The sequence below is a fragment of the Xenopus tropicalis genome, chromosome 2 (assembly GCF_000004195.4).
Source record: "Xenopus tropicalis strain Nigerian chromosome 2, UCB_Xtro_10.0, whole genome shotgun sequence".
NCBI classification, from domain to species: Eukaryota; Metazoa; Chordata; class Amphibia; order Anura; family Pipidae; genus Xenopus; species Xenopus tropicalis.
Window position 1 is genome coordinate 133,948,887 of NC_030678.2, and position 23,478 is coordinate 133,972,364.

Below are 23,478 nucleotides of genomic sequence, written 5' to 3' on the forward strand. Positions count from 1 at the left end.
AGATTAAAGACAAGCAGGGCAATATGGGACATTTTAACAACTATCTGGGACAGTGGGCTATGAGCAGAAACATGTTGGGAGGTATGCAAAATTCCAGGGGGGAGCACCCTCCTTGCCCCTATTTGCAGCCCATACCAGTAATCAGAGGTGGGCCAAGTCGGTCAGGAACCCTAGGCCAACCGGCCTGCCACCTTGCCCCCAACCGCTCCATCAACCCCCCTCCCCGCGTGTGCTTGCAAGCATGCAGCGGAGATTCCGGTAGTGGAGGGAGCGCTGTACAGGGAGGGAGCACCGATAAATGAATTGTCTGGGTAAGAGATCCCAGACTAGGGGTGGCAACAGAGGTACCTGCCTAGCGCCCCTTCACTGTTGCGCCCTAGGAAGGTGCCACTTCTGCCTGCCCCTAGTCCGGCCCTGCCAGTAATGTACAGTAAGACAGAGGAATATAGGGCTTTGAATATTAGCTGAAGGATTTTGTATGCTATACTTTGTCTTACATTGGGCAGATCTCAATCAGGCAGGTTTGATTTTCCATCGGATTGGTGACCACATCAACTCATTGGTGCAGCCCCCGATCTGATGGCGCCTATGCTCGCCGTTATAATTCGATGGTTTGGCCTTAGGGCTAACTGAACTAATTAGCCCGATATCGCCCACTTTTAGGTCGGCATATTGGGGAAGATCCGTGTGAGAAGATCTGTGTATCTTCCCCTGTATGGCCACCTTAAGGAGAGAGCAGGAGGATTCCAGCAGCAGATGCCTGTGGTATCCCCAATACAGTCTAATCATGCTTTCAGTAACTAACTAGAACTTAAATGAAAGTTCTTATGATGCATTTTGTCAAGAATGGTTGGTAAATAATGGTTTTGTCATTATGCTTTATTTATGTATAAATCGTAAACTGGCCAGTCACGTGATATGGTTTGATTATACTTGATTGTAATTGTCTAATCCGTCTCACTTTGTATCTCAAACAATTCCAAGTACGTCCCACTAGCATCGCGATAGGCGACAGAGCCTTATATAAAACAGTAGCGCTGGGCACCGCCCCCCCACCTCTTAATCATTCGCGCACCACGTGTTCATGCCCATATTCAGCCAATCCTATTATTTAATTGGCGGCGTGGGAGGAGCTAAGCGGGTCGGAGACTGGGAGGTACTATCACAGCCATGGGAGGTCAGACAGTAGGAGGGGAATCCTCAGTGGGTCACCTAATTCTTCGGTGGCACTCCTTCGTCACTTCTTTGTTGCTTGAGCCTTCTGTTTGAAACTGCTCCTCTTCTCAAAGGTAGGTGCTAGCTTCCCCAGTGCTGTGTAGCAGCAGTGGCAGAGAAAATGTCGCTTTGCAGGTTGCTTGCTTATTTCCTACCCCCCATTGAGAATCCGGCTGGCGGACGTTGTATTAAGGAAGGAGTCTCGCTTGTGTGTGCCACATGGGGAGCGTGTGTGGGTTTGCGGTGCAGCGGTGAGCCCGGAGCCTGCGGCAGTGACAGGGGCAGCGTGTAGCCTTATCGTGTGCTCGGCTCTGAGCGCTGACACAACCAGGAGTGCTGCCCTAGCGGAGGCCTTCATGGCTAGGGGTACCGCCACTAGCTCTTCCCCATAGAGCGGCTGCCTGGGCTGGCAGGCTTACACTATCATTCAGATAACATGGCAATGTGTTGCTCTTACCTGCATGTTCCTAACTTGCCTGTCTCCTTGCAGTTAATATTATATGTTACTCACAGCAATGCAAAAAGTGTGTGTGTAATTGTGTCTTTAAAGCTGGGGTGCACAATCTCTTGTACAACTGCAAATCCTATGACTAACACAACTCACACTCATGCTGCTGGTATATTGATGTTATGCAGTTATTATATATTAAATAGTGCAATTAAAATGCACAAAACATTCTCCTGCCTCCTAGCTTCTTCAGAACAATGGTGAAAGGAACTTTTGTTCTAAAGTTAAATCACTATTTGATTTTGTGAGACACTGGTTCTGTTAATGTAATTATCTTTGAACCCCCCATTCTTGTATATTGTCTCCATAGACCTGATTATCATCAGGCAGCAGTTTAATTGGCCATCCCATTCACAACTGTCGCTTTGTCAACAGTCACCTTTATCTGAAATATGTACATACCTACAGGTCCTGCTCTGCCAGTTCTTTGATCTTATTCCTTTACCAAAAGATGGCCTAAAGTAATTTCAGCAACAGGGTAGGTACCTCTCCAGTACTTACGTATGTATCAGATAACCCCCAGGGCACCCCTACTAATGACACTGTAGTTTGCCCATGAAGAAGTGTTTAGTTTAGTGGCCAGGAATTTAAAGGGCACAACCTACTGTAAATGACTAGGCTTTGAGAGGAGCCCAGCTGCTCTTGACAAATGCAATGTACTGTTCTTTTTTTTTTTTTTTACGGAGGGTTCTTTGCATGTGTTTGTGCTTATGAATGACAGCTTGTGTATTCTTCATAGGCCAGATTGCTAGATCTGAGAATTATAGGCCTGGCATTTTAACAGCACCTATGTGATTATGTTTTTTCCGGTCCTTATCAATACTAAGCAGTTAAATGATGCAAGAAAGGGCATTTTAAACCTGATATGAATCTTGAGCAAACACAAAACAGTGCAAAAAAACAGATTGCAAAGTACTTTATCAGCATTGTATGGACAGGCTGCGGTTTGATGGTTTTTAGTAATAGCTAGTTAAAAGGAAAAATGCATGGAGACAGCACCATTATCAAGAGCCTCTTCTAATGTAAAGGGCAACATATTCTGTTTTATAACTAGACTTTAATTTCCTTTGTTTCCCTGGGATTGGTATTCATGCATGAAGTCCGTTTATTGCAAGGAACAGAATGTTGTTTAGAGTGCAAAGTGCCCCCTTTCTACTTTCTGCTGGCAGGGTGCTGAAATTACCCAGCAGGCCACATAGTTGTGCATTGGGTGCTAGAAATTGAGAATGGCATTGATTATCCATATAAGAGAATTTATGGACTAAAGTAGCAAGAAGCCACCATTCTATTAGTGAGGCAGCAAACTAGATGAAATGTATTATTTAGCTTTTCAAAAGACATATGCACCCTTTGTTACACAAAACTGAACTACTACTTGGCTTAGAATGTACTGGAACTTCTGGATTCATTTACATACAACTTTTTTTTGCCACAACTGGCTAACAACATGGACAGGGTCTCAAAACTCCTAAATGCCAGCATGTCATGGACATGTTCTTATTAACCTTGGTGAAGGGCAGCAGCATTCCTTTGAGTTATAACCTTATAGTGCCTGCAGGGCTTCTAACAGCTAGAGCAGCGCTCCCTCTGCATTACAATAGTAATGGTATTTCATATTATAAAGAGCCTCCAGAACTTATGTTACATTAAAAAAAAGTGTTTTAATTGTATTCACAGAAGGTGAATGAATTGCATGAGGTGATCCTAATATTTATAATTCACAGTACTAAGTACTTGGACTTACACTGCATCAAACTTTCTAGAGAGAGAGAAAGGGTGCTTAGAATCATGTTTTGTTAGGAGCCACTGTCTTTGCGCATGTGATGCCTATGGCACATAGGGATGTTTCGGGTAATAAAAGGGAGGCATGGTCTATATCGTAGTTGGGAGAATAGTTTTTGAAACTGTGTGTGCAGAGAGGTGAGTGTGTCAGATTAAGGGGAAAATGTGTTTTCACACACAATTCATTTTGCAAATGGCAATATGTTGCCTGTACTGGACTCAAAATGTGGGTTTGCTCACTTCTTAGGGCTGTGGCACACGGGGAGATTAGTCGCCCCCTAAGGGGCTTTGTACTGAGCGCCCAAGCTAATTATTTACATACAGAGGAATTCCAGTAACAGTGGAAGGGGTACTCCATGGAATGTTTGGCTGGTGTCCTATTTCAGGTGCTAAATATTCCTCCAGGGTATTGCTCATTGTTACCAAGAATAACTTAACATTTTAAATAGGTTATTGGAGAAACAAGGACCATGTTGGTGCTTTATAAATAAATGTTAATAATAATAATAATTCATTTTCATTATACTTAAAGAAGCAGTAACACCAAAAAGTTACTTAAAAATTCATTTGACTAGGTTTATAACAAACTGGACATTTTCTGGCTGTGCTGCCTGTCCTTAATTATGAGCAAGTTTCTGCAAGTATAATGAAAATTAATTATTATTATTATTATTATTATTATTATTATTCTATGTAGCAAATAATTATCTCTGAGGCATAAGCCCAAGGCTTATCGTCAGGCAAAACCCAAGTGGTTAATCACCTGTCAAACAGTACCTTCCTAAAGTAGCAAGTTTCTGTAACTTAAAGAACTTGTATAGGAGGATTTCTGGCTAAACACTCAGTTGCATGTTTTGGGGCTACCTATTCTAGTGATGTTGGCAGATTTCCATCCAGCAGAATACAGCGGTTTACATACTTCTTAAAATGTTTAAATCTAATCATTTAAGTTAAGTCTATTCTCTAAACTTTGTATTTTTTCCTGATTTCAGTTCTAAACAATCTTTTTTTTTTTTTTTTTTTTTATCCCACAGGCAAAATAGAGACGTCTAGGGGGAATATGACTGCTCTTAACTGGAAGCCCTTTATATATGGGGGGCTAGCCTCTATCACTGCTGAATGTGGTAAGTCTTTTATTATTATAATTATTATTATTTTTATAAGAAAAAGTGGACATTGGCTTTGTTGGACAAATTTATCCTAATGCATATACAAAAAAAGTTTTCTCCAGCTAGTTCAACAACTGTATCAATAGATTCCACACAAGAAGATTTAAAGTTAAATTCATTTGGGGAAAAAAGGCTTTGCTAGAATTTGAAAATGGGCTATTATCATGCTTTTCTCATGCAGAAGGCAGTGGCGGTTAAAATCCAGTGCCATCAACTTGTTACCTCATTCTGTACAGAAACTTGCTACTTTAGGAAGGTACTGTTTGACTGGTGATTAACCACTTGGGTTTTGCCTGATGATAAGCCTTGGGCTTATGCCTCAGAGATAATTATTTGCTACATAGAATTAAATTTCATTGATCTCTTGGGGCTGTAATAGAGTTCTTATTCATGGGATTTTTGATCAAAGGTTTAGGTTAGTCTCTGTGCTTATTTGGTTAAATCCCCATGATTTACATTGTAAAACCGATTCTGCAACTTTATTTGGGTTCTTATGACAAAATGGTAAACACTGCCTTAGGGAATTGTACATCATATTTTTCTTTCTTCGTTTTTTTTTTCTTTGCTTGTAGCTAAGTAGAAACAGGTTTTGTTGTTTTCTGTGTGGAAAGTAGCCAATAATGCCTTAACAGGAACAATAAACCTATTTTAAAAGTAGAAGAGATTAGTCTGCCCATGTGACATTAGCCTTAGGGCTTTGGCACATGCAGTGTTTTGCCTAGTGCTACATGTGGTGATCAAAAAATCCCCCTATACAACCCTGAGCTACTTGTCAGAAAGCAACAATGAATACACTTTAAAATGCTGTATATATATATTATATTATATTATAAAAATTTTAAAAAAGATATTTGTAAATGTAATTGCTATAAAGGGCTATGGTTTATGGGAAATTGCGGTTACCGTGGGCAACTAATCTCCCCAAAATGCCTTTCCACCGGCAATTAAGTGAATTGAGGAAGCTATATGTGTTGCTTCTTTTACCGAAGTTGCTCAAAGTTCCTGCAGGTAATTTCACTGACTTCGGAAAACCAAGTAACATGTATGCTTTCCCAATGCCAATTCACATGGTCCTAAGAGAAGTGTCTGTCTGTTTACATTCTCTGCGCTCCTGACTTTGACTCCTGAAACAGTTTTTCAGTCCGGCTGATTTAAAGACCTAAGGAAGATCTGACATTTTTACACTGTTAAAGAGGCAGACCTGGAGGACAGAAAGTGGCAGACAAACATAGTTTTCAATAGAAACTACATTTACGAAGTACTTTAAAATCGCTAAAAAAAGGTGGAGGACCTTATTTTTGTTATTATTGTAAGCTCTTGTGAGCAGGGCCCTCTGATTCCATTTTTTTTATTGTGTAATCCTTGTTTGTCAAATTTTTATAAATCAATGTAAAGCGCTGTGTAAGTTGCTGGCTCTGTATAAACAAAGACAAATTCATATTTTTAAGCTTTACAACATGGGTATTTAAATCTAGTCCACATTCTCCTTTTTAAGGTACATTCCCCATAGACTTGACCAAAACTCGTCTCCAGGTACAGGGTCAAGCTAATGATGCCAAATATAAGGAAATCCGATATAGGGGAATGCTGCATGCAATTGTGAGGATATGGAAGGAAGAAGGCGTGAAAGCACTTTATTCTGGGTAAGTGCCAGCTACTTTGGTTTGAAAGTGTGACAGTGGTAACAGTATTTGAGGGTTATACCATACCAGCTGTGCTGCTAATAGGCTTGCCTAATCTATGCCTCTATGACTGGCAGTGAGCTATGCCATATTCAAAATATTTTTCAGATTAACACTTCATTAATATTAATAGGAAACTGTCCCACTTTTTAGTTATTTTGCTACGCCATCTACTGAAGTTCTTGAATTGCTGACAAGAACAATTCAGATATATCCACCCCTGTCAAAAGAAAGCAAATGTTTTGTGTGCAGGAGCCAGCACAGTGTTTTTATTATAGTTTGTTGTTACTCAACACACCCGAGCATGTCTCATGTTAGTAGTAATTATAAAAACCTGCAACAGTAAAATGCTGCATACCTTGCCTTTCACCCACCTCTACAGTTTCAAGATAAAAATCTGCTCCTGATAGACTTAATGCTGTAAGACAACATTGGGAGTGGGGTGACAATAAAGCATTTCCTTATGCTGCTTTTCTGTTTTGTGACTTTGGCACAGTTCCCATGTTCCCCTGTAGCAAGTGATGGCACTGTCTATCTGACACACCTTTAAATGGAGATAAACGTGTTTTTTTTAATTGTGTGCTGATGAATTAATTAGTGGGTGTAATGACTAAGCCATCTGAGCTGAATATGGGTTTATAGTATACAAAATAACTTTTTGTGGCTGTTTTTAATAATAGTTCTTTACCCTAAAGGTCCCCATACACTATAAGATCCGCGAGCGGATCTTCACCCGATATCTCCACCTACGGGTGGGCGATATCGGATAGCAAGTAGCTTAAAAAAAAAATAATCCGATCATTTGCGGCCATGGGGCAGTCGGTTCGGGGACCGCATCAACGAGCCGATGCAGTCCCCGATCCGACTGGATTTTCTAACCTGGCCGATTGAGATCTGAGATTGATTTCAGGCCAGGTATCGGTCAGCCAGGCCGCTCGGTTCAGCCCATACACGGGCCGATTAGCTGCCGAATCGGTCCAAGGGACTGATATCAGCAGTGGCTGCTATTGTAAACTGTATACAGAGTATGCCTCTTGGTCCTGAGCAGTTGTGAATTGTAATATTCTTTGAGGCTCCTACCAGTAGGAAAACTATACCCCAAACAATGTATGTCTGTAAAAAAAATATTTTGTATAAACAAGCTCTTATATAAAACTTTGATTTATCTAAATAAACCATTTTCATTAAAATATACTTTTACAGTAGTATGTGCTATTAGGTAATCCTAAATAGAAAATTGCCATTTCAAGAAATGAGGGCTGCCTCCTGGGATCATAGAATTCACAGTGCACACAAACAAGCCAAGGCACACATACATGCTAGGCCCCATCAGCCAATTAATGGACAGAGTTCTGCCTTTTGCTTCCACACTACTTCCTGTTACAGTTAGAACTGAATTATTTCTGGTCATGTGATCTCCGAGGGAGCACACAGCCCATCTCTAAATGGTGGCTCAAGGGAAAGGATGTAAAAGGGCAACATGATATATATCAATACTGATATATATATTCCAGTTTGGCGAGATTCTTTAATAGGCCACTAAATATTATATACAGTAAAATATCTGTTGGTTAAGTATTTATTCTGGGAGTATAGGTTTCCTTTAAAGAATAAGTAAACCTTTTTTTTTTTATTAAATTGCTAAAATTACTTTCTACAGCCCCCAGAATAACATAAATTTGTCCCTGCAATCCGATATATTTTGTTTCCCTATTACTTTAACTACAGCTCTAAGTTACTTCCTTGTGTAGCATAAAGCATCGCCCACTTTTGCTTTCAGAGCCCTCCTTCTCCCTCCGGCTATAATGACCTTAAAGAGGTGCCTGCTGCGCATGCTTGATTGATTTCAATTGGCATGGGAGATTTATTCTATAGTTATATTCCCTTTCTTTGCAGAATAGCACCTGCAATGTTACGGCAGGCGTCGTATGGCACCATTAAAATTGGCACTTACCAGAGCTTGAAAAGATTGTTTGTTGATTGCCCAGAAGGTTGGTAAATATGACTCTCTTCCTATTAATTCTGGAAAAAGCCTTGAATTTTTCATGCAGTATTATTGCTGTTTACAGTTATCCTGTTATTAATTGTGTGAATTGGCATAAAAGAAATAGGAAAGATGTAGTTCATCATAAGCTTTTAACTTATGTAATCTGCTTAAATGTATTTTTTATTGTTTTCTCTTGTAAATTAGTATTCTAATAGAATATTTTAGAAATGTATGTCATAAGCAACAGTAACTCCAGGTGGTAGAGCTTTCCGTTCCCAGTAGTTTGAGTTTACAATGTTGAAGATATTAAAGCAGAAAGAAAGGTAAAAACTAAGTAAGCTTTATCAGAGAGGTTTATGTAAATACAGCCATAAGCACTCACAGAAACGCTGCACTGAGTCCCGTGTCAAAAGATTTGTTGTGTCGGTAATTCCTGTGCCAGAGACATGCAGCTCTTTCCTCTCTCCCCTCCTGCTCCCCCCTCCCTCAAGAATGCTAAGAACTCACCCCAACCCTTTAATATTTGCTGAGTGGAATGGCGGCTTTTTTTTTTTTTTTTTTTTTATTTTGCTCGTACAACTGTTACATTTGTAAATTAACATTTGTGATGTATACATATGTTGTTCATCTTTAGCTTTATACATGGTTGAATGGCGGCTATATTGATACATTTCTGGGATGGAAAGCTATATTTTATTAGACAGCTTCTTTAAACGAATATGCTTTAACTAAATTGTTTCTTTTCACCTACAGATGAAACGTTAGTCATCAATGTATTCTGTGGTGTACTGTCAGGGGTGGTTTCTTCCTGCATTGCCAATCCTACAGATGTTTTAAAGGTATCATACAAATTGTGCTTGTTCTTGCACTTCGGGCCAAAAATATAAGCTTCTTGCTTAATTGGTTTCTCTGAAAGAAAATTTAATAACTGCTAATGTAATGTAGAATAAGTGGCCTAATAAAGAAAGTTATCAATTTAGGTGATATGTTCAGATACAGTATTCCTTTTACAACCTAGCAAGCTATCATACCTGTATAACGGGAGTCCCCAACCTCTCTTAAACATAAGCTGTATTTAAATGTAAAAAGTGTTGGGAAGCCTTACAAATGTTAGTTGCCAAATAAAGACTGTGATGACTGCAGGTCTGCAAGAGGCTCTTTTTGGAAGTACACTTGGTCTTCATGCCGCAAAGCCATTTATAAATTCATTCATCTTTTAAAAATGTTTTATGCATTATTCATATACAGTTCAGTGTGAAAGTTTGGGTACCCCTGGCCAAACTATATATTTATCTAATTTTGTAAGTGAAAAGTAGAATGCATCTTCTTCATGAATTAGTTTGTTAAAAAACATATTTGTATGTTAATGTACATTTACATGTTATTTAATAAACTTTAAGTTATAGGAACAAAAAACAAAATAGTAATTGTGACATGTGCCAAATTTAGGGCACTCTTCCACTTGCAGATATTCAGAATCACTGTTTTTGAAAGTTTTCTGACCATAATTATCTTATTAGGCTAATGTCAGACAAAAATCGCTTTCCAAAAATAGTGCCATACACCTCCTACCTGTGCCTGCACCCGAATGAATGAAATTCCATGTCTGGCATTAATCTTAGGCCTTAATATCCATTATAAGTTGCCACCTGTTGACAATTGCAGATCTTAATTGAAATCTGACCCACCAAATGACCCCCATCCCCCACAAAACCACATTGAGCTACTTGAGGAAAAGAAAGCAGAAGGTTTTGGAATTGCCCTTTACAATTACCTGTGGGTAGATCTTAAATATACAAGTAGGACCAAGAAGATCTGCAAGAAATATTAGAATTGATCTGCAAGGAAGAGTGGGCAAGAATCCCTACAATAAGAGTTGAAAGCTGGATACAAAAGTGGTTACAGGTTATGATCTGTGCCAAAGGGGGTGTTACTAACTACGGACATCCCTAGGGTGCCCAGACTTATTCATATGCCACAATTTGTTCTAATGTTTTAAAGTTGGTGACATAAAATGTAACGGTTATTAACATTTGTAAATATGTTGTTTTTTAAACATTGATCCCTGCTGTAGTTGTTTTTTCATTTGTGGAGTGGGTGCCTAATATGATTTTTGTAACATTTTGCATTGATTTCTGATTATCTCTAACATGTGGCTGAAGTGTGTGGAGAAATAATCCATGTGTTCCTAATTGCACAAGACAGGCTGACGTAATGTCCTAGGTGGCATGGGAACACCATGCACATAACATTTTGTGTGAGTACAGAACACGTGCTTAGAAGAGCAGCAGGGTGGCAGGCAGCCTAACAGACAGAACATTCTTTCCCGGACTTTAAAAATAACATCTTGGTTAATCCCTGACCCTTTAGTTATATGGATGTGTTGAGTATATTTGTCACTCTAAATATAACTATGACTCCAGTTACCTGATCTACTGCAGATATTCTGTAGGAGGGAATCCCGGGATCAAGTAGATCATTTTTCAGGCTAATGACACTCTGACCCTGTTGGCAGTCCCAAAAAATTAGACTATTTGATAGATGACATGTCTTTCTGACCTGTTCCCTGTTGGATTTAGCTGGCACAACTGTTACAACCCACTTTTATTGACACTGATAACATTCTGCATAACTATATCCATATTTTTGCAGATTTAATTCAGAAAAAAACCTACTTATCACTGCCTGTCTGGTATAGGACCTTAAATTAGTGGTTTTAAATTAGTATTTTTTTTTAAATTACATATGAATTGATTTGGAATGGGACTTTACAGATTTCCTTTTTTTGCTGCCCCAATGCTGCCTGCCTTCACAGCTGAATTGTTACTGGCAGCTTGCCTGGCAGTTAGTTTCATATATCTTCTCTATATAGATAGCAGCTGTCTTAAACCCCTATTAATGGACAGCTAAATCCACATAATAATGTAGCCCACGCAATGGTACATTTGCAATAGAGCTGTATGTAACAACCTATAAGCCCTAAAACAGGAAAGTGATTTTACCCCAAAGTTGTCCCCTAGATAAGTACAGCGTTGCCCCCACCATATATTTAGCCAGCTTGGGATGTGCCTGATGTCTCAAGAAGGCGCTGGCTGAAACCCAAATGACATATTAGGGCTCCAGTGGACTAGTTTGGAGGAAATTTTTATATCTCTGGACTGGTACAGAAGCTTTTTGACAAAGGTACAGCAGATTGGGCACAATTTATGGAGCATTACTCCCCCTTTAAAGAGTGATTTTTCTGATTCCTTCATTCTGTTATCATTTGCATATGCTGTTTTTAGCACATCACTACTTCCACAAAATGCCCGTAGTCTTAGAAATAAATATGGGGAGATGAAGCAGGTATTTTGGTTAACATTGAAAACATTTATTATGTGGTTGTATTTACATCTTTGCTTTCTTGCTTTGTGTCCCAACTTAAAGATAAGAATGCAGGCTCAAGGCAGTTTAATCCAAGGAGGAATGATTGGAAACTTCATCAATATTTACCAGCAGGAAGGGACCAGAGGACTGTGGAAGGCAAGTTATAGAAGACAATGTTCACATGTGTCTTAGCATATCATAATAAAAGTTAATTTAAAGGTGAACTACGCTTTTAAGCTGCCGATGCATTTTGTTTAGGGATAAAGGTAACTACAAAATGTATTGGATGTTCACCTCATTTTCAGGTGTTTGCAACAGAGCTTGCACTCTTTTGTTTAGAAAGTTAGATAGGACATGTTTAGTCCAAAATGAATTGAGCACCTGTAATCGTTTAAGGAGCTGCAGCCTTAAATGGAATTGGAATGGAATGAATGAGACATTCACTACGACTTCATATAGTCCTTTACCTTGCAGACTTTTTGTGTTCTCTTACGCCTGAATGCTTAAAAACCAGAATACATTGTTGGTTATGCTATTGCTTGCAAATGTAGAATTTAGGGTCAACTATCATTTCCCGAGTGATTACTTTTTTAAACAATACCTTTTGTAACGTATATACTTGTTTCTACTACACTCTCTCAAATCATTTTTATTGCAGGGGGTATCTCTCACTGCCCAGAGAGCAGCTATTGTGGTTGGTGTGGAATTACCTGTATATGATATCACCAAGAAGCATCTGATACTTTCAGGACTTATGGGAGACACAGTCTACACTCACTTTTTGTAAGTAATGTTAAAATTTGTATACCTTTCTTAAATATTGTACTGAAAACCTGTGCGTTTCTTTAAGGAAAAAATAACTTCCTACAAAATTATATATTACCCCACAAGTATTCATCACTTTTACTTAAATGTCATTCACAAGGTAATGTATTTACACATTCACTCATGATTTTCTTGACGCTATTCCTGCAGTGGAACTGTTATCATACATGGAGTTTATCTTTGTCGGTCAAGCCACTTATTAATGAGAGACAGTGCCATACTACAAACCGTGAACTCCCTTATGTAGCCAAACTCCATATCCCATGATGTAGGACACCTGTTTTGCAACCAGTATACCTTGGCACTGATCAGATGCAAAGTTTTGTTTGAATGAGTGAGTCCGACCTGTACTTTGTAACAGATGTAAGCATTGTGACATTTGCTTTTGTTTAGAGCCAGCTTTACTTGCGGATTGGCTGGAGCTTTGGCATCAAATCCTGTTGATGTTGTGAGAACTAGAATGATGAACCAAAGGTCAATACGCAATGTGTCAAATTCAAGTTACAAGGGCACTCTGGATTGTTTATTGCAGGTATGTATATGCACACAAACTGCAGAAAAATACACCTGAAAAATCAACAGCTTAACAGAAACCTCTTGCCCTTTTTTTTTTCTTCCTTCAAACATTGCTTAGGTAATATATTCCACACTAAGTAAAAATATAAAATTTTTCATCCTGGTAATAGCGTCCCTGCCACCTCCTCCCACTGCCATGCATAGGGATTTTCCTGCACTGGATTACACTTCAGTGGTTTTATTCAATAAAACTATTGACTCGCCTCACAGCACACATTGCCTTGGTCTTTCTACAGTCAAAACCACATGAAAGTATTTCTCACAAGATTAAATTACATAGCATTCTAATCTTTAAAGGAATGTTAAAATCTGTATACGATTTCTATTATATGAAAGACATCAGGGTTGGACTGGGCCGTCGGGACACCGGGGAAAAAACCCGGTGGGCCCCGGCGGCACAGACCTGACCCCTGTCGGCGCTCCCCCTTGCCACAGGTGGACCTCCCCTGATGAGTTTGAGTTTCACTTACACGCGTTCATGGGAGGACATTGGGCGGAGGGGGGGGGGGGACGCGGCCGGCTGGGGCACCTCTGGGGGTGCGGGGCCCCATTTACTAAATTGTGTAAGAGCTTGTTAAGAAAGGTGAGTTTTGCACTGCATTTAGCCCAAAGTATATGGCACTCTGGGAATTTTCTCAGCCAGGGTTTTTTTTTTTCCATGCTTTTTTGCCCTGTAACCTATATGTTTAACATATATAACTATTTATTGTACAGTGCTGCAGATAGTGCCAGGCGCCCTAGGCAACCTGGTCAGCTTGGCCTGCCCACCACCTTGTGTGCACTGGCGCAAGCGAGCACACAATGTGCACACACAGAGCGGCAGGGTTACTGGGGCGCTTCAGTGGGGGGAAAGGGTCCGGAACCAGTGGTAGGTGAAAGAAGAGGTACCTGCCTGGTGGCCCCCCCCCTACTGTTATGCCCAAGGCAGGTGCCTCTTCTGCCTACCCCTAGTTCTGTCCCTGGCTGCAGAATTGTTGCCCTTTATAAAGCTTTTATGGAGCATTGTACCTACAGCTTGTTAGTTTACTGCATTTCCCTTTCTAAAACCTCAGTACTAAGCCAGGATTCTGCAAGTGTCTTGTAACCAGAGTGCAAACATATAGGGTACAGTAGGATATTTACTCTATACACTTCAGCTAAGCTTTGTTAGCCTTCCTTACTATGTCTCCACTACCTGCAGAGGATAGAATTTCTGTGTTCCAGGGCAGGCTACATGTATTGGGTTGGGCTATGGGTAAACTTTCATATCAATGCTTTGTGTTAATTATTCCTGTTTTTCGCCCCAAGACTTGGAAGAATGAAGGATTTTTTGCGTTGTATAAGGGATTTTGGCCTAACTGGTTGAGACTGGGTCCTTGGAACATCATTGTATCCTTTTCAAAGTCAAAGAACAGCAACGGGTTGACCTTAAATAGTAAAGTTATTGGCTGACGCCAAATATGATATTACAATTACTTTGGACTGGCTGACACATATTTTGTACTGACACAATTTATGAATAAAAGGTTCAGAATAGTTACCTAATTTCTACTTTACAAAGTGAAATACTGGAAGTAAGAGATCATTGCATGAGCTTTCATCTGTAGATCAGTTTTAAATACATAAAAACTCACCCATGTTCTGTTCATTGCTATGGGTTTTTTAGTAACATATTTATCAATGGGTAAAAGTTAGATCTCACAATTTGATAAATTCGCTTCTAAAAATCCATTGGTAATGAATATAACATGGGTGAGTTTTTATGTATTAAACTCTAAACTCACATTTTGGCAAATCTGCCCCTGAAACTGGTCTGTAGTTGAGATCTGATTAGCATATTCCCTAGATGTACTGTAAAATGTTACAGGTGATCAAAACTGGCTTTTCTTTCCCAGGATTCCCTCCATTTCACTGTAAAGCAAATTTGATTTGAAACAAATGCCTGGTATCATATATCAGTATTATAGTGGGCCTAAATGGAATATAATGCAATAAAAAAATAATAAAACTTAAAGGGGACAAATTGGATAAATGGGAAAACCTCTCATTTTGTAGGCAATTATGAATAATATATGGTGCGGGTTTCACTTTGTGCTATAAATTAATCCTATCTGCAAAAATGGCCCCTTTATTGGAGCTCCCTATAGATCCTATCACTTCTCTGTCTGAGTTTGAAATGAAGAGTGGGCGTGCCCTAACGGCCCCTGCCAGAAGCCCAGTAGGAGGGGGAGAGCCAATCACAGCCCTGCACTCACACAAGCAAAGACAGGCTTCAGTTCACTATCAGGTCAGCCTAGCTGCTGATTGGTTCCTATCCTACAGTGCAGTGTATTGCACATCCAGAGAATACAGCCAGCAGGAAGTGGAACAGATGGGCGGGGCTAGTAGGGTTTTGGTTAAATTTCTCAATAAATCAGTCTGAAATACAACTTTTTTTTAGCACATTCCTTCTATATCTAGAGGAGTATAATTCACTGGTACATTCTTAATTTTATAGGATATGTCTCCTTTAAGCTGTACAATTAATTTTGGTTGAAAATCTGCATTTTCAGTTGAGGCTGGAAAGAGGCAGAGTTAGACAAGTAAATTGTGGAAGTTAATTTAATTAGACATTACTAATCTGGCTATAAAAATGCATTTAAGTTAATTTGCCATGTCTCCCTTCTGTGCCAGACCTCTCGGTTATTGTGGGAAATAATTAGGATTTTTGTCTATTGTCTAAAAGGAGGATTTCTCTTTCCCAGTAGATTGTTAACACTGTTCTTCATTGATTCCTTAATATAAAATTGCAGTTCTTCATAACATATGAACAGCTGAAGAAACTGAACCTGTGATGACGGGAGATTTGGTTCTAGCTGAGCAATTTTGAAAGTTCAGAATCCTACTTTGTTCAACTACTGGACTTCTCCACTATGACTTGAAATGTTCATTACAGTACTGTAATGTACCTGTTGCCGAAAGCCTGAGTGTAACATGTCAGGGCGCCCCATGATACTGATACAGTGTTTTTAGGAATGTCACTTTGATTTGGAAAAGTTGCATCCATAGATTACACCCTCAAGATGTTACGAAGCGGAACTCGTAATGGGAATCCACCTACAGAGTGACAAGAAAACCTTTAATGGTCTGTATTTATCCATAGAAATATCATTTTTACCCAACAGTTGGCCAAAAATATGTAAGTCTCTGGAATTTGTGTATTTGGGAGTAAAATGAATCAAGCAAGATTTACGTTAAAACTGTGGCTTTCGACTGGTTAGGTGTCTGTTACACCCTCTTTGGCTTGAACTTTGTTATGTGGTCTGTTACACCTTCCTTCCTGAAACATATTCATATTCAGCAATTTTTAGATTTTTTTTTATAAAAGTATAAATCTAATTTCAAAACCAAAATTATATATTTATATAGAAAACCTATATATATGTGCTTGAGTCATACTTAAATTTCCCAGGCCCCACTAGAAGGGATTTGTTGCACATTTACACACTGTAATGTGTAAGCCAATTTTTTTTGTTTTGCCTTTTTGTATGAAGACAGACTCCAAAAGACAATTATGTGTGCAATAACCACAACACTCTCAGAATTTTGTTCCAAAAAAAGAAAAAATTCAGAAACAAGGCACCTTCCAAACACAAAAACCAACCGATGGGCACCATACGTCGCTTAGTATTATAATGAAAAAAAGTTAATTTTTTTGAGTTTTTGTTTTAATGCCATAGAACGCCCACCAAAGTTAGAGTGCTACTGACAGAAGTCCTTTTACTTCAATGTTTTTTTTAGTACATTCCACGTACACATATGTACACATATTTATTGAAAAATGCCATTGCTGGTAAAATGCTCTAATGCATAGTTTTTATGTTTATGTGCACAAGACACTTTTGCGTTTTTCTGCCACTTTTCTTGGTATTTTGAGCAGCTCTGTGTGCTTTCTGGTGTGTGAAATTCGTAATGTTTTAGTTCAACTCTGTAAAGCTGAAGGTTTTCCAACTTGCCCATTTTCTATTTCATTTGCAGTGGCATGTGACAGGATACCGACAAAGCTTCTATCACTTTCGTTTTCTAAGCAACATGAGTTAAATCAGAGCACAGCCACAACGCAGAAATGTTAATAGTTTTTAATTTTTAGTGCCCTTTTATTAAGTAAAACTTAAATAAACATCAGCCCTTTATTAGTATCAATAGCGGTCCAAATGATAAAAATCTGTTACAAGCATGCATCAATTGGTCATAGCTTGTAGGTCAAAATCTGATGTGCGCACACATGCATATTAAAGACTCGTATGCATATAAAAAGTTTCAGGTTCAAAATTGTCAAGTTAACTAAATTCCATGTAGCTAGCTATGCTGTGCATTATTTTGTGTTTGAAAGGGCAGCAAAAAATTGGCAGAATTGCTGTGTCAAGGCTTTAAAACTGGGCATACACAAAGATCTGCTCATTTGGTTGCATAACAAGCAGATGCTTGCCACTATTCAACCAGCCATGCAGATGCTTGCCACTATTGAACCAGCCATGCTCTGGGCCAATCCAGGCTGATCAAAGTGTCTGACCCCTCCCTCATGATTGGATCATTATGCAGGCCTGTCAGAAGCTAATGCTGTCTCCTAACCTGCCAGATATGTGTCTGCAGGCCCCAACCACAGGCTCTTAAGTTGCTAACTTGGTCAAGAAATGCCAAATCAGCATCTTATATCAGCCCATTGATAACCATAAATAAATTGCATTTACATTCCTTCAGAACAAAAGATACATTGTTCCTGTGAGAGAGGACCTCTCATAGCTGGCCTCTAAAACCCTACTTTCAGTTGGCAATTCCCCAAGAACTGGTTAAAATGAGTCCATTGCATCATGCTATGGCAAAAAAAGCCCAGCTTGTCACTTGCATACAAGGTTTGATACAATGGCTACACTAAGGGAAAGCTAAAACTTTATTAAATACATTATAACATTTGAAGCCCTAGGAGAATGATAGGGAATGTGAGGAGTCCCACTGATCTTTACTAGTGAAGGGTTCCAATCAGGCTTTGGTAACTGCTACCAATGGGTTTTGATTACAGTTTAGATTCATCAATGTCTTACAACAGGTTGACTGTGGAAGCTTGTTTGCAGAGTTACATTTCATCCCCAGAATCCTTGTGCCTAAAATGCTTAGAAAGCTGTGTAAATACTTGTATAATAGTTGTTGTTATTACTAGTTTCTGTATTTATTGTACATTTTCTATAAAGTGTGATGTTGCATTTGCTAGTTTTCCTTGTGCTTTGTGGTTGTTTCTATCATAACCAAAGAGGCTGCTAATAAAATACAGAATGTATATCCCAAGTTTTCTTTTTTCCCCCAGTAATATGGGGAACCAGCACTGTTATAAAGAATGAACCACTAAATCTGTTTCACAAATAGTTGCATATTTATACAGTATATTTACCAATTTATCTTTCAGTACCCCCCCCCCCCCCTACCATTTACCCTAGCTTCAACATGCTCATGTAATTGTGACTAGCCAGAATTCCATGTGTGCCACAGGCCTTATTGAAAACCTGAAATCAACACAATTATATTTTTATTTTATCTTAGTGCTCCCTGACTGCCTCCATTAACATCTTCATTTCAGATGCAGCTTTGTGGTTAGTGGCTTTTCTGCCTGCACCCTTATTTGAATTTTGTGTTTTTTTTTTTAATGCACTTCTTGATCTGTCCTGATGGGGCAGAGAAACACTTGGGGTGTCTGATGAATACGGTGATCAGTGTGGGTTGAAGGCACTAGTGTACTTTTTACACACTCGTTTACACACAAGCCGTTTTTGCACCAGCTTTAAAGAAATGTTTAAAATCTGGCTGATGGGTTGGGGCTGCACACAGCCACTTTTTCTATTTTATGCATTTATCTATTTATATTTTATTGCAGTATGTCACCTGCACTTTATTTTTATGGTTTCTTTTTTTACTTGGTGCAATACGATCCATCCAGGTCTATTAATTTATCTAGGGGGAGGTGTGACCTGACCACCACCATGGCACAAAACTTTGAGCATAGGCTTTACTAGTTTAACAGTGTACGCACATAGAGATATCTGTTCACAGCACCGAAAATAAGGTGGTTCTGTCTTCAAGGCCATGGTAGTAGTAACCAAGGCTAGCTTTTGTCAGGGGGGTTCCGTGGGTGAATCTGAACACACAGAATTTATTCCTTATCACTACCTTCCCAATGTTCTGCTGATCCAACTTGCAGCGCAGCAGTAAAGTGTAACTGAAGTTTATCAGAGCAAAGGTCACATGGCTGTGGCACCTTAGAAGATGAAAAACATGGCTAGCCCCATGTAAAATTTCAAAAAAATAATAATTTTGGTTCTGTACATTACCACAGTGAATTTTAAATTAAACAACTCAGATGCAGGTGAAGTGCAGACTTTCAGCTTTAATTCAGTGGGGTTAACGAAACGATTGCATAAAAATGTGAGGCAACTAAAGCATTTTTTTTTTTCAACACAATCCCTTCATTTCAGGGCTCAAAAGTAATTGAAAAAATTAAATAACTGGAAATAAAATGTTCATTTCTAATACTTGGTTGAAAACCCTTTGCTGGCAATGACAGCCTGAACCCAGATGCTGGGTTTCCTCCTTTTAATGCTCTACCAGGCCTTTACTGCAGCGGCTTTCAGTTGCTGTTTGTTTGTGGGTCTTCAAGTGAAATTTCCACTTCTTTGCTTTAATAAACTCCTGGGTTGATTTGGCTGTGTGTTTTGGGTCATTGTCCATCTGTATCATGAAACGCCACCCAATCAATTTGACTGCTTTTAGCTGGATTTGAGCAGACAGTATGTATCTGAAAACCTCAGAATTCATTTGGCTGCTTCTGTCCTGTGTCACATCATTAAGCACTAGTGCCCCAGTGCCACTGACAGCCATGCGCGCCCAAGCCATCACACTGCCTCCACCGTGTTTTACAGATGATGAGGTATGCTTTGGATAATGAGCTGTTCCACGCCTTCTCCATGGTTTTTTCTTGGCATCATTCTGGTATTCTGAGTTGATCTTGGTTTTATCTGTCCAAAGAATGTTTTTCCAGAACTGTGCTGTCTTTTTTTTTTTTTTTAGATGTTCTTTAGCAAAGTCCAGTCTATCCTTTATATTCTTGAGGCTTGCACCTGCAGTGCACCCTCTGTATTCACTTTCATGCAGTCTTCTCTTTATGGCAGACTTGGATATCGATACACCTACCCCCTGGAGATTGTTGTTCACTTGGTTGGATGTTGTGAAGGGGTTTCTCTTCACCATTAAAATGATTCTACGATCATCCACCACTGTTGTTTTCCGTGGACGTCCAGGTCTTTTTGCATTGCTGAGTTCACCAATGGTTGCTTTTTTTTCCTCAGGATGTACCAAATTATAGATTTTGCCACTCCTAATATTGTAACAATTTCTCGGATGGGTTTTTTATGTTTTCGCAGCTTAAGGATGGCTTCTTTCACCTGCATGGAGAGCTCCTTTGACAGCATGTTGTCTGTTCACAGCAAAATCTTCCACATGTAAGCACCACACCTCAAATCAACACCAAGCCTTTTATCTGCTTAATTGATTAATGACATAACAACAGACTTGCCAACACCTACCCATGCCTTTGAGTCAATTGTCCAATTACTTTTGAGCACTTGAAATGAAGGGATCGTGCAGCCAACATGACTAAGAATAATGTTGTTAGACCAAGCAGGCTTCCTGCACAGGATCTGGAGCTGCTCTAAGATCCAGGAATTCTTGGTAGATATCACCACCCATATGTAAGCCAAACTAGCCTATCCTCCTCTCCTCTCACTACATACTGTTCTACTTGGGATTATGGAGGACGAAGTGGAAGGCTTAGCCTCCAAACTATTCGCCCGATCACTACTATGCCAGAAAATATATTATACTCCGCTGGATGGGGCAAAGCCCCCAAAAAATAAACAGTGGATCAAGCTAATTATTGGGGACTTACCCTCTATTAAACTGATGTTTATAGAATGTCCAGCAAAGTTCAACAAAATATGGCAACCATGGCTAGACACTGAGGGGGATCCTTTGCTTGGAATAGGAGATACTTGAGAACTACCAGATTAAATGCCTAAGCCTTACTAGTTCTAATGCGAGCATGATATGTAAGCTTCGCTACCCTTTTCTTCCTTTTCCCTCTTTCTCTTCTCTCACTATCTATACTTTGTTTTGTTTAAAAAAAGCAAAATAAAAACAATTTAAAAAAAAAAGATAATGATAGTGTTGTCAAAACAGTATGCATTATGAACATACAATGTTACAGGACAATGTACCAACATTCTGTATTGCCGATTTTCTTTAAAACCAATAAAAACTTTAAACTTTAAAAAAAAACAAAAAACAGATTTCAGTGCAGGATTCTGCTGGAAAAGGTCTATTAACTGATGCATTTTGAAAAAATATATATATTTTCCCTTTAGAAACTGAATTTAGAATCCATCTTTAAAGGAGATAGATCAGCCACAATAGTGCAAGCTAGAACACTATATTTATTCTGTAGAAATGTTTACCATACCGGAGTAAAGAACCATAGAAGCTCCCTCTGATTGTTTTAGATAGCAGCTGCCATTTTATCTTGGTCTTAGTAACTTTTGTGCTGCAGCTCGGACTGCTGGTAGCTCAGATTACCCAGCACATTTGGGAAAGGGGAGAGGGAGAGAGGCGCAGACTCGGGCTGTGCCCTGAAGGATTTTACTGAGAGAAGGAAGTCTGATACCAAAGAACATGTATACAAAAAAGAAAAAAAATCCTGTTTCTTTTGACAGAGGACTCAGTGCAGCATTACTGTAAGTGCTTATGGCTATATTTACATAGACCTTTCTGATAACACTTAGTTTTTACCTTTCCTTCTCCTTTAAAGAGTTGGTTCACCTATTAGTATGTTATAGGATTGTCCAATTGGTTTTTATAGTTTTTAAATTATTTGCCTCTTAAATGGGGGGGAGGGTCACTGACCTCGGCACACAAAATCTATTGCTCTCTGAGGCTACAATTTCATTGTTACTGTTACTTTTTATTACTTCATTCAGTCTGTTCAGTGCTTTAGCTTTTCATATTCCAATCTCTGATTCAAATCATTGCCTGCTTGTGGGGGTAAATAAGACACTAGCAACCAGATAGTTGAAATACCAAACTGGAAAATTACCCAACAAAAAGCCAAATAACTGAAAACCATGAAAAATAAAACCAATTGCAAATTGTCTCAGAATATCACTGCATCATACTTTAGTATAGTAGATAGCTCATATAATTCAGTAGTTAGATTCACTAGCCTTAAGGTGGCCATACACTGGCACTGCCAATCTGGGTCCTTCACACTAATTTGGCTGCTTATCTGCTCATGTATGGGCAACCCCCATGGAGGACATCTTTGAGATTAAAGTAACAAGGTGCAAAAAATAAATACAAAAAATGTTTTATAGTGGGAGTGATCTTTGGCTTAAATGGGAAACATGAAGAAGTACAGGTGTAAGTGCTTTCCAGCCTGACCCAGAGTACTCACACCTTTGCTTCTCTGCTTTCCCAAGTCAATGGAAGCCACAGGAAGTGGCTGTTATTATAAATGTACCTTGAACGTACTTAAAACAAAATCTGTAATTATCTGTTCTTTACCCACCTTCCTTAATCTGTTCTACTACTCAACAAAGTAATTCTGGTCATCCATCCTGACTCCCACCATACAGATCCCACCCATTCTGCCCTGCATTTATATAGACCCTTACATCACTGCTCTGCTCCCTCCCCTGCAGGCCAGTAAGGTGCCAACTAGTGATCAGCAAATCTGTCCCATTTCATTTTGCCAAAAGGGCAAACATTTGTGAAATGCGTTGAAATCAATGGGCAGTTATTTGTGGCGACTTTTGTTTAAATGGCCATTGAAATCTATGGGCATTTTTATGTTGTGTAACCTGAAGAAAGATTTCACTCATCATTGGTGCCAACCTGGGTTACTGCCTTAACACAAAAAACCCAAATACTGGCCTTCCTATCATTGTATGTGTTTTCCCCAATAATAACACTGGCAAGAAGCAGCACTTTACAGGCTAGAAGGCCACTCTAGCGCCAACACTAACAGAGGCTCTGACTACGGAACCCTCACACGCCCATGCTTATTATTCTTTATACAACGGATTCACCTGCGCTTTTACTTATGGCATTCCAGTCAGTCCCTGCCCCAGTGGAGCTGACACTCTAACGTTCCTTTCTAACATACTCCCACATTACACTGACTCCTCCCGACTACTGTAGGACAGGCGGAAGAAGCGCCTGACAACTCCAATCCTGCTCACTCCCCGCTCAGCCCGGACACCCTGCCACACCTGCCTGCGTGGAACATTAAATAAAGTGCCATCCCTGTGTCCC

The 23,478-nt window shown here is 39.3% G+C and overlaps 1 protein-coding gene across 2 annotated transcripts; it reads left to right on the forward strand.

The window, feature by feature from the left end:
- Window positions 1–1,146: 1,146 nt before the first annotated feature.
- On the forward strand, window positions 1,147–18,405 carry slc25a30 (solute carrier family 25 member 30). 2 transcript variants are annotated; one of them, XM_012956665.3, is made up of 11 exons: window positions 1,147–1,289; window positions 2,132–2,201; window positions 4,540–4,629; window positions 6,170–6,317; window positions 8,253–8,347; window positions 9,097–9,182; window positions 11,770–11,865; window positions 12,368–12,492; window positions 12,928–13,066; window positions 14,398–14,478; window positions 15,882–18,405. In XM_012956665.3, exons 3-11 carry the CDS (start codon window positions 4,566–4,568, stop codon window positions 15,921–15,923), a joined length of 876 nt encoding a protein of 291 aa, XP_012812119.1. In that variant the 5' UTR covers window positions 1,147–1,289; window positions 2,132–2,201; window positions 4,540–4,565; the 3' UTR covers window positions 15,924–18,405.
- The last annotated feature ends 5,073 nt before the right edge of the window (window positions 18,406–23,478 follow it).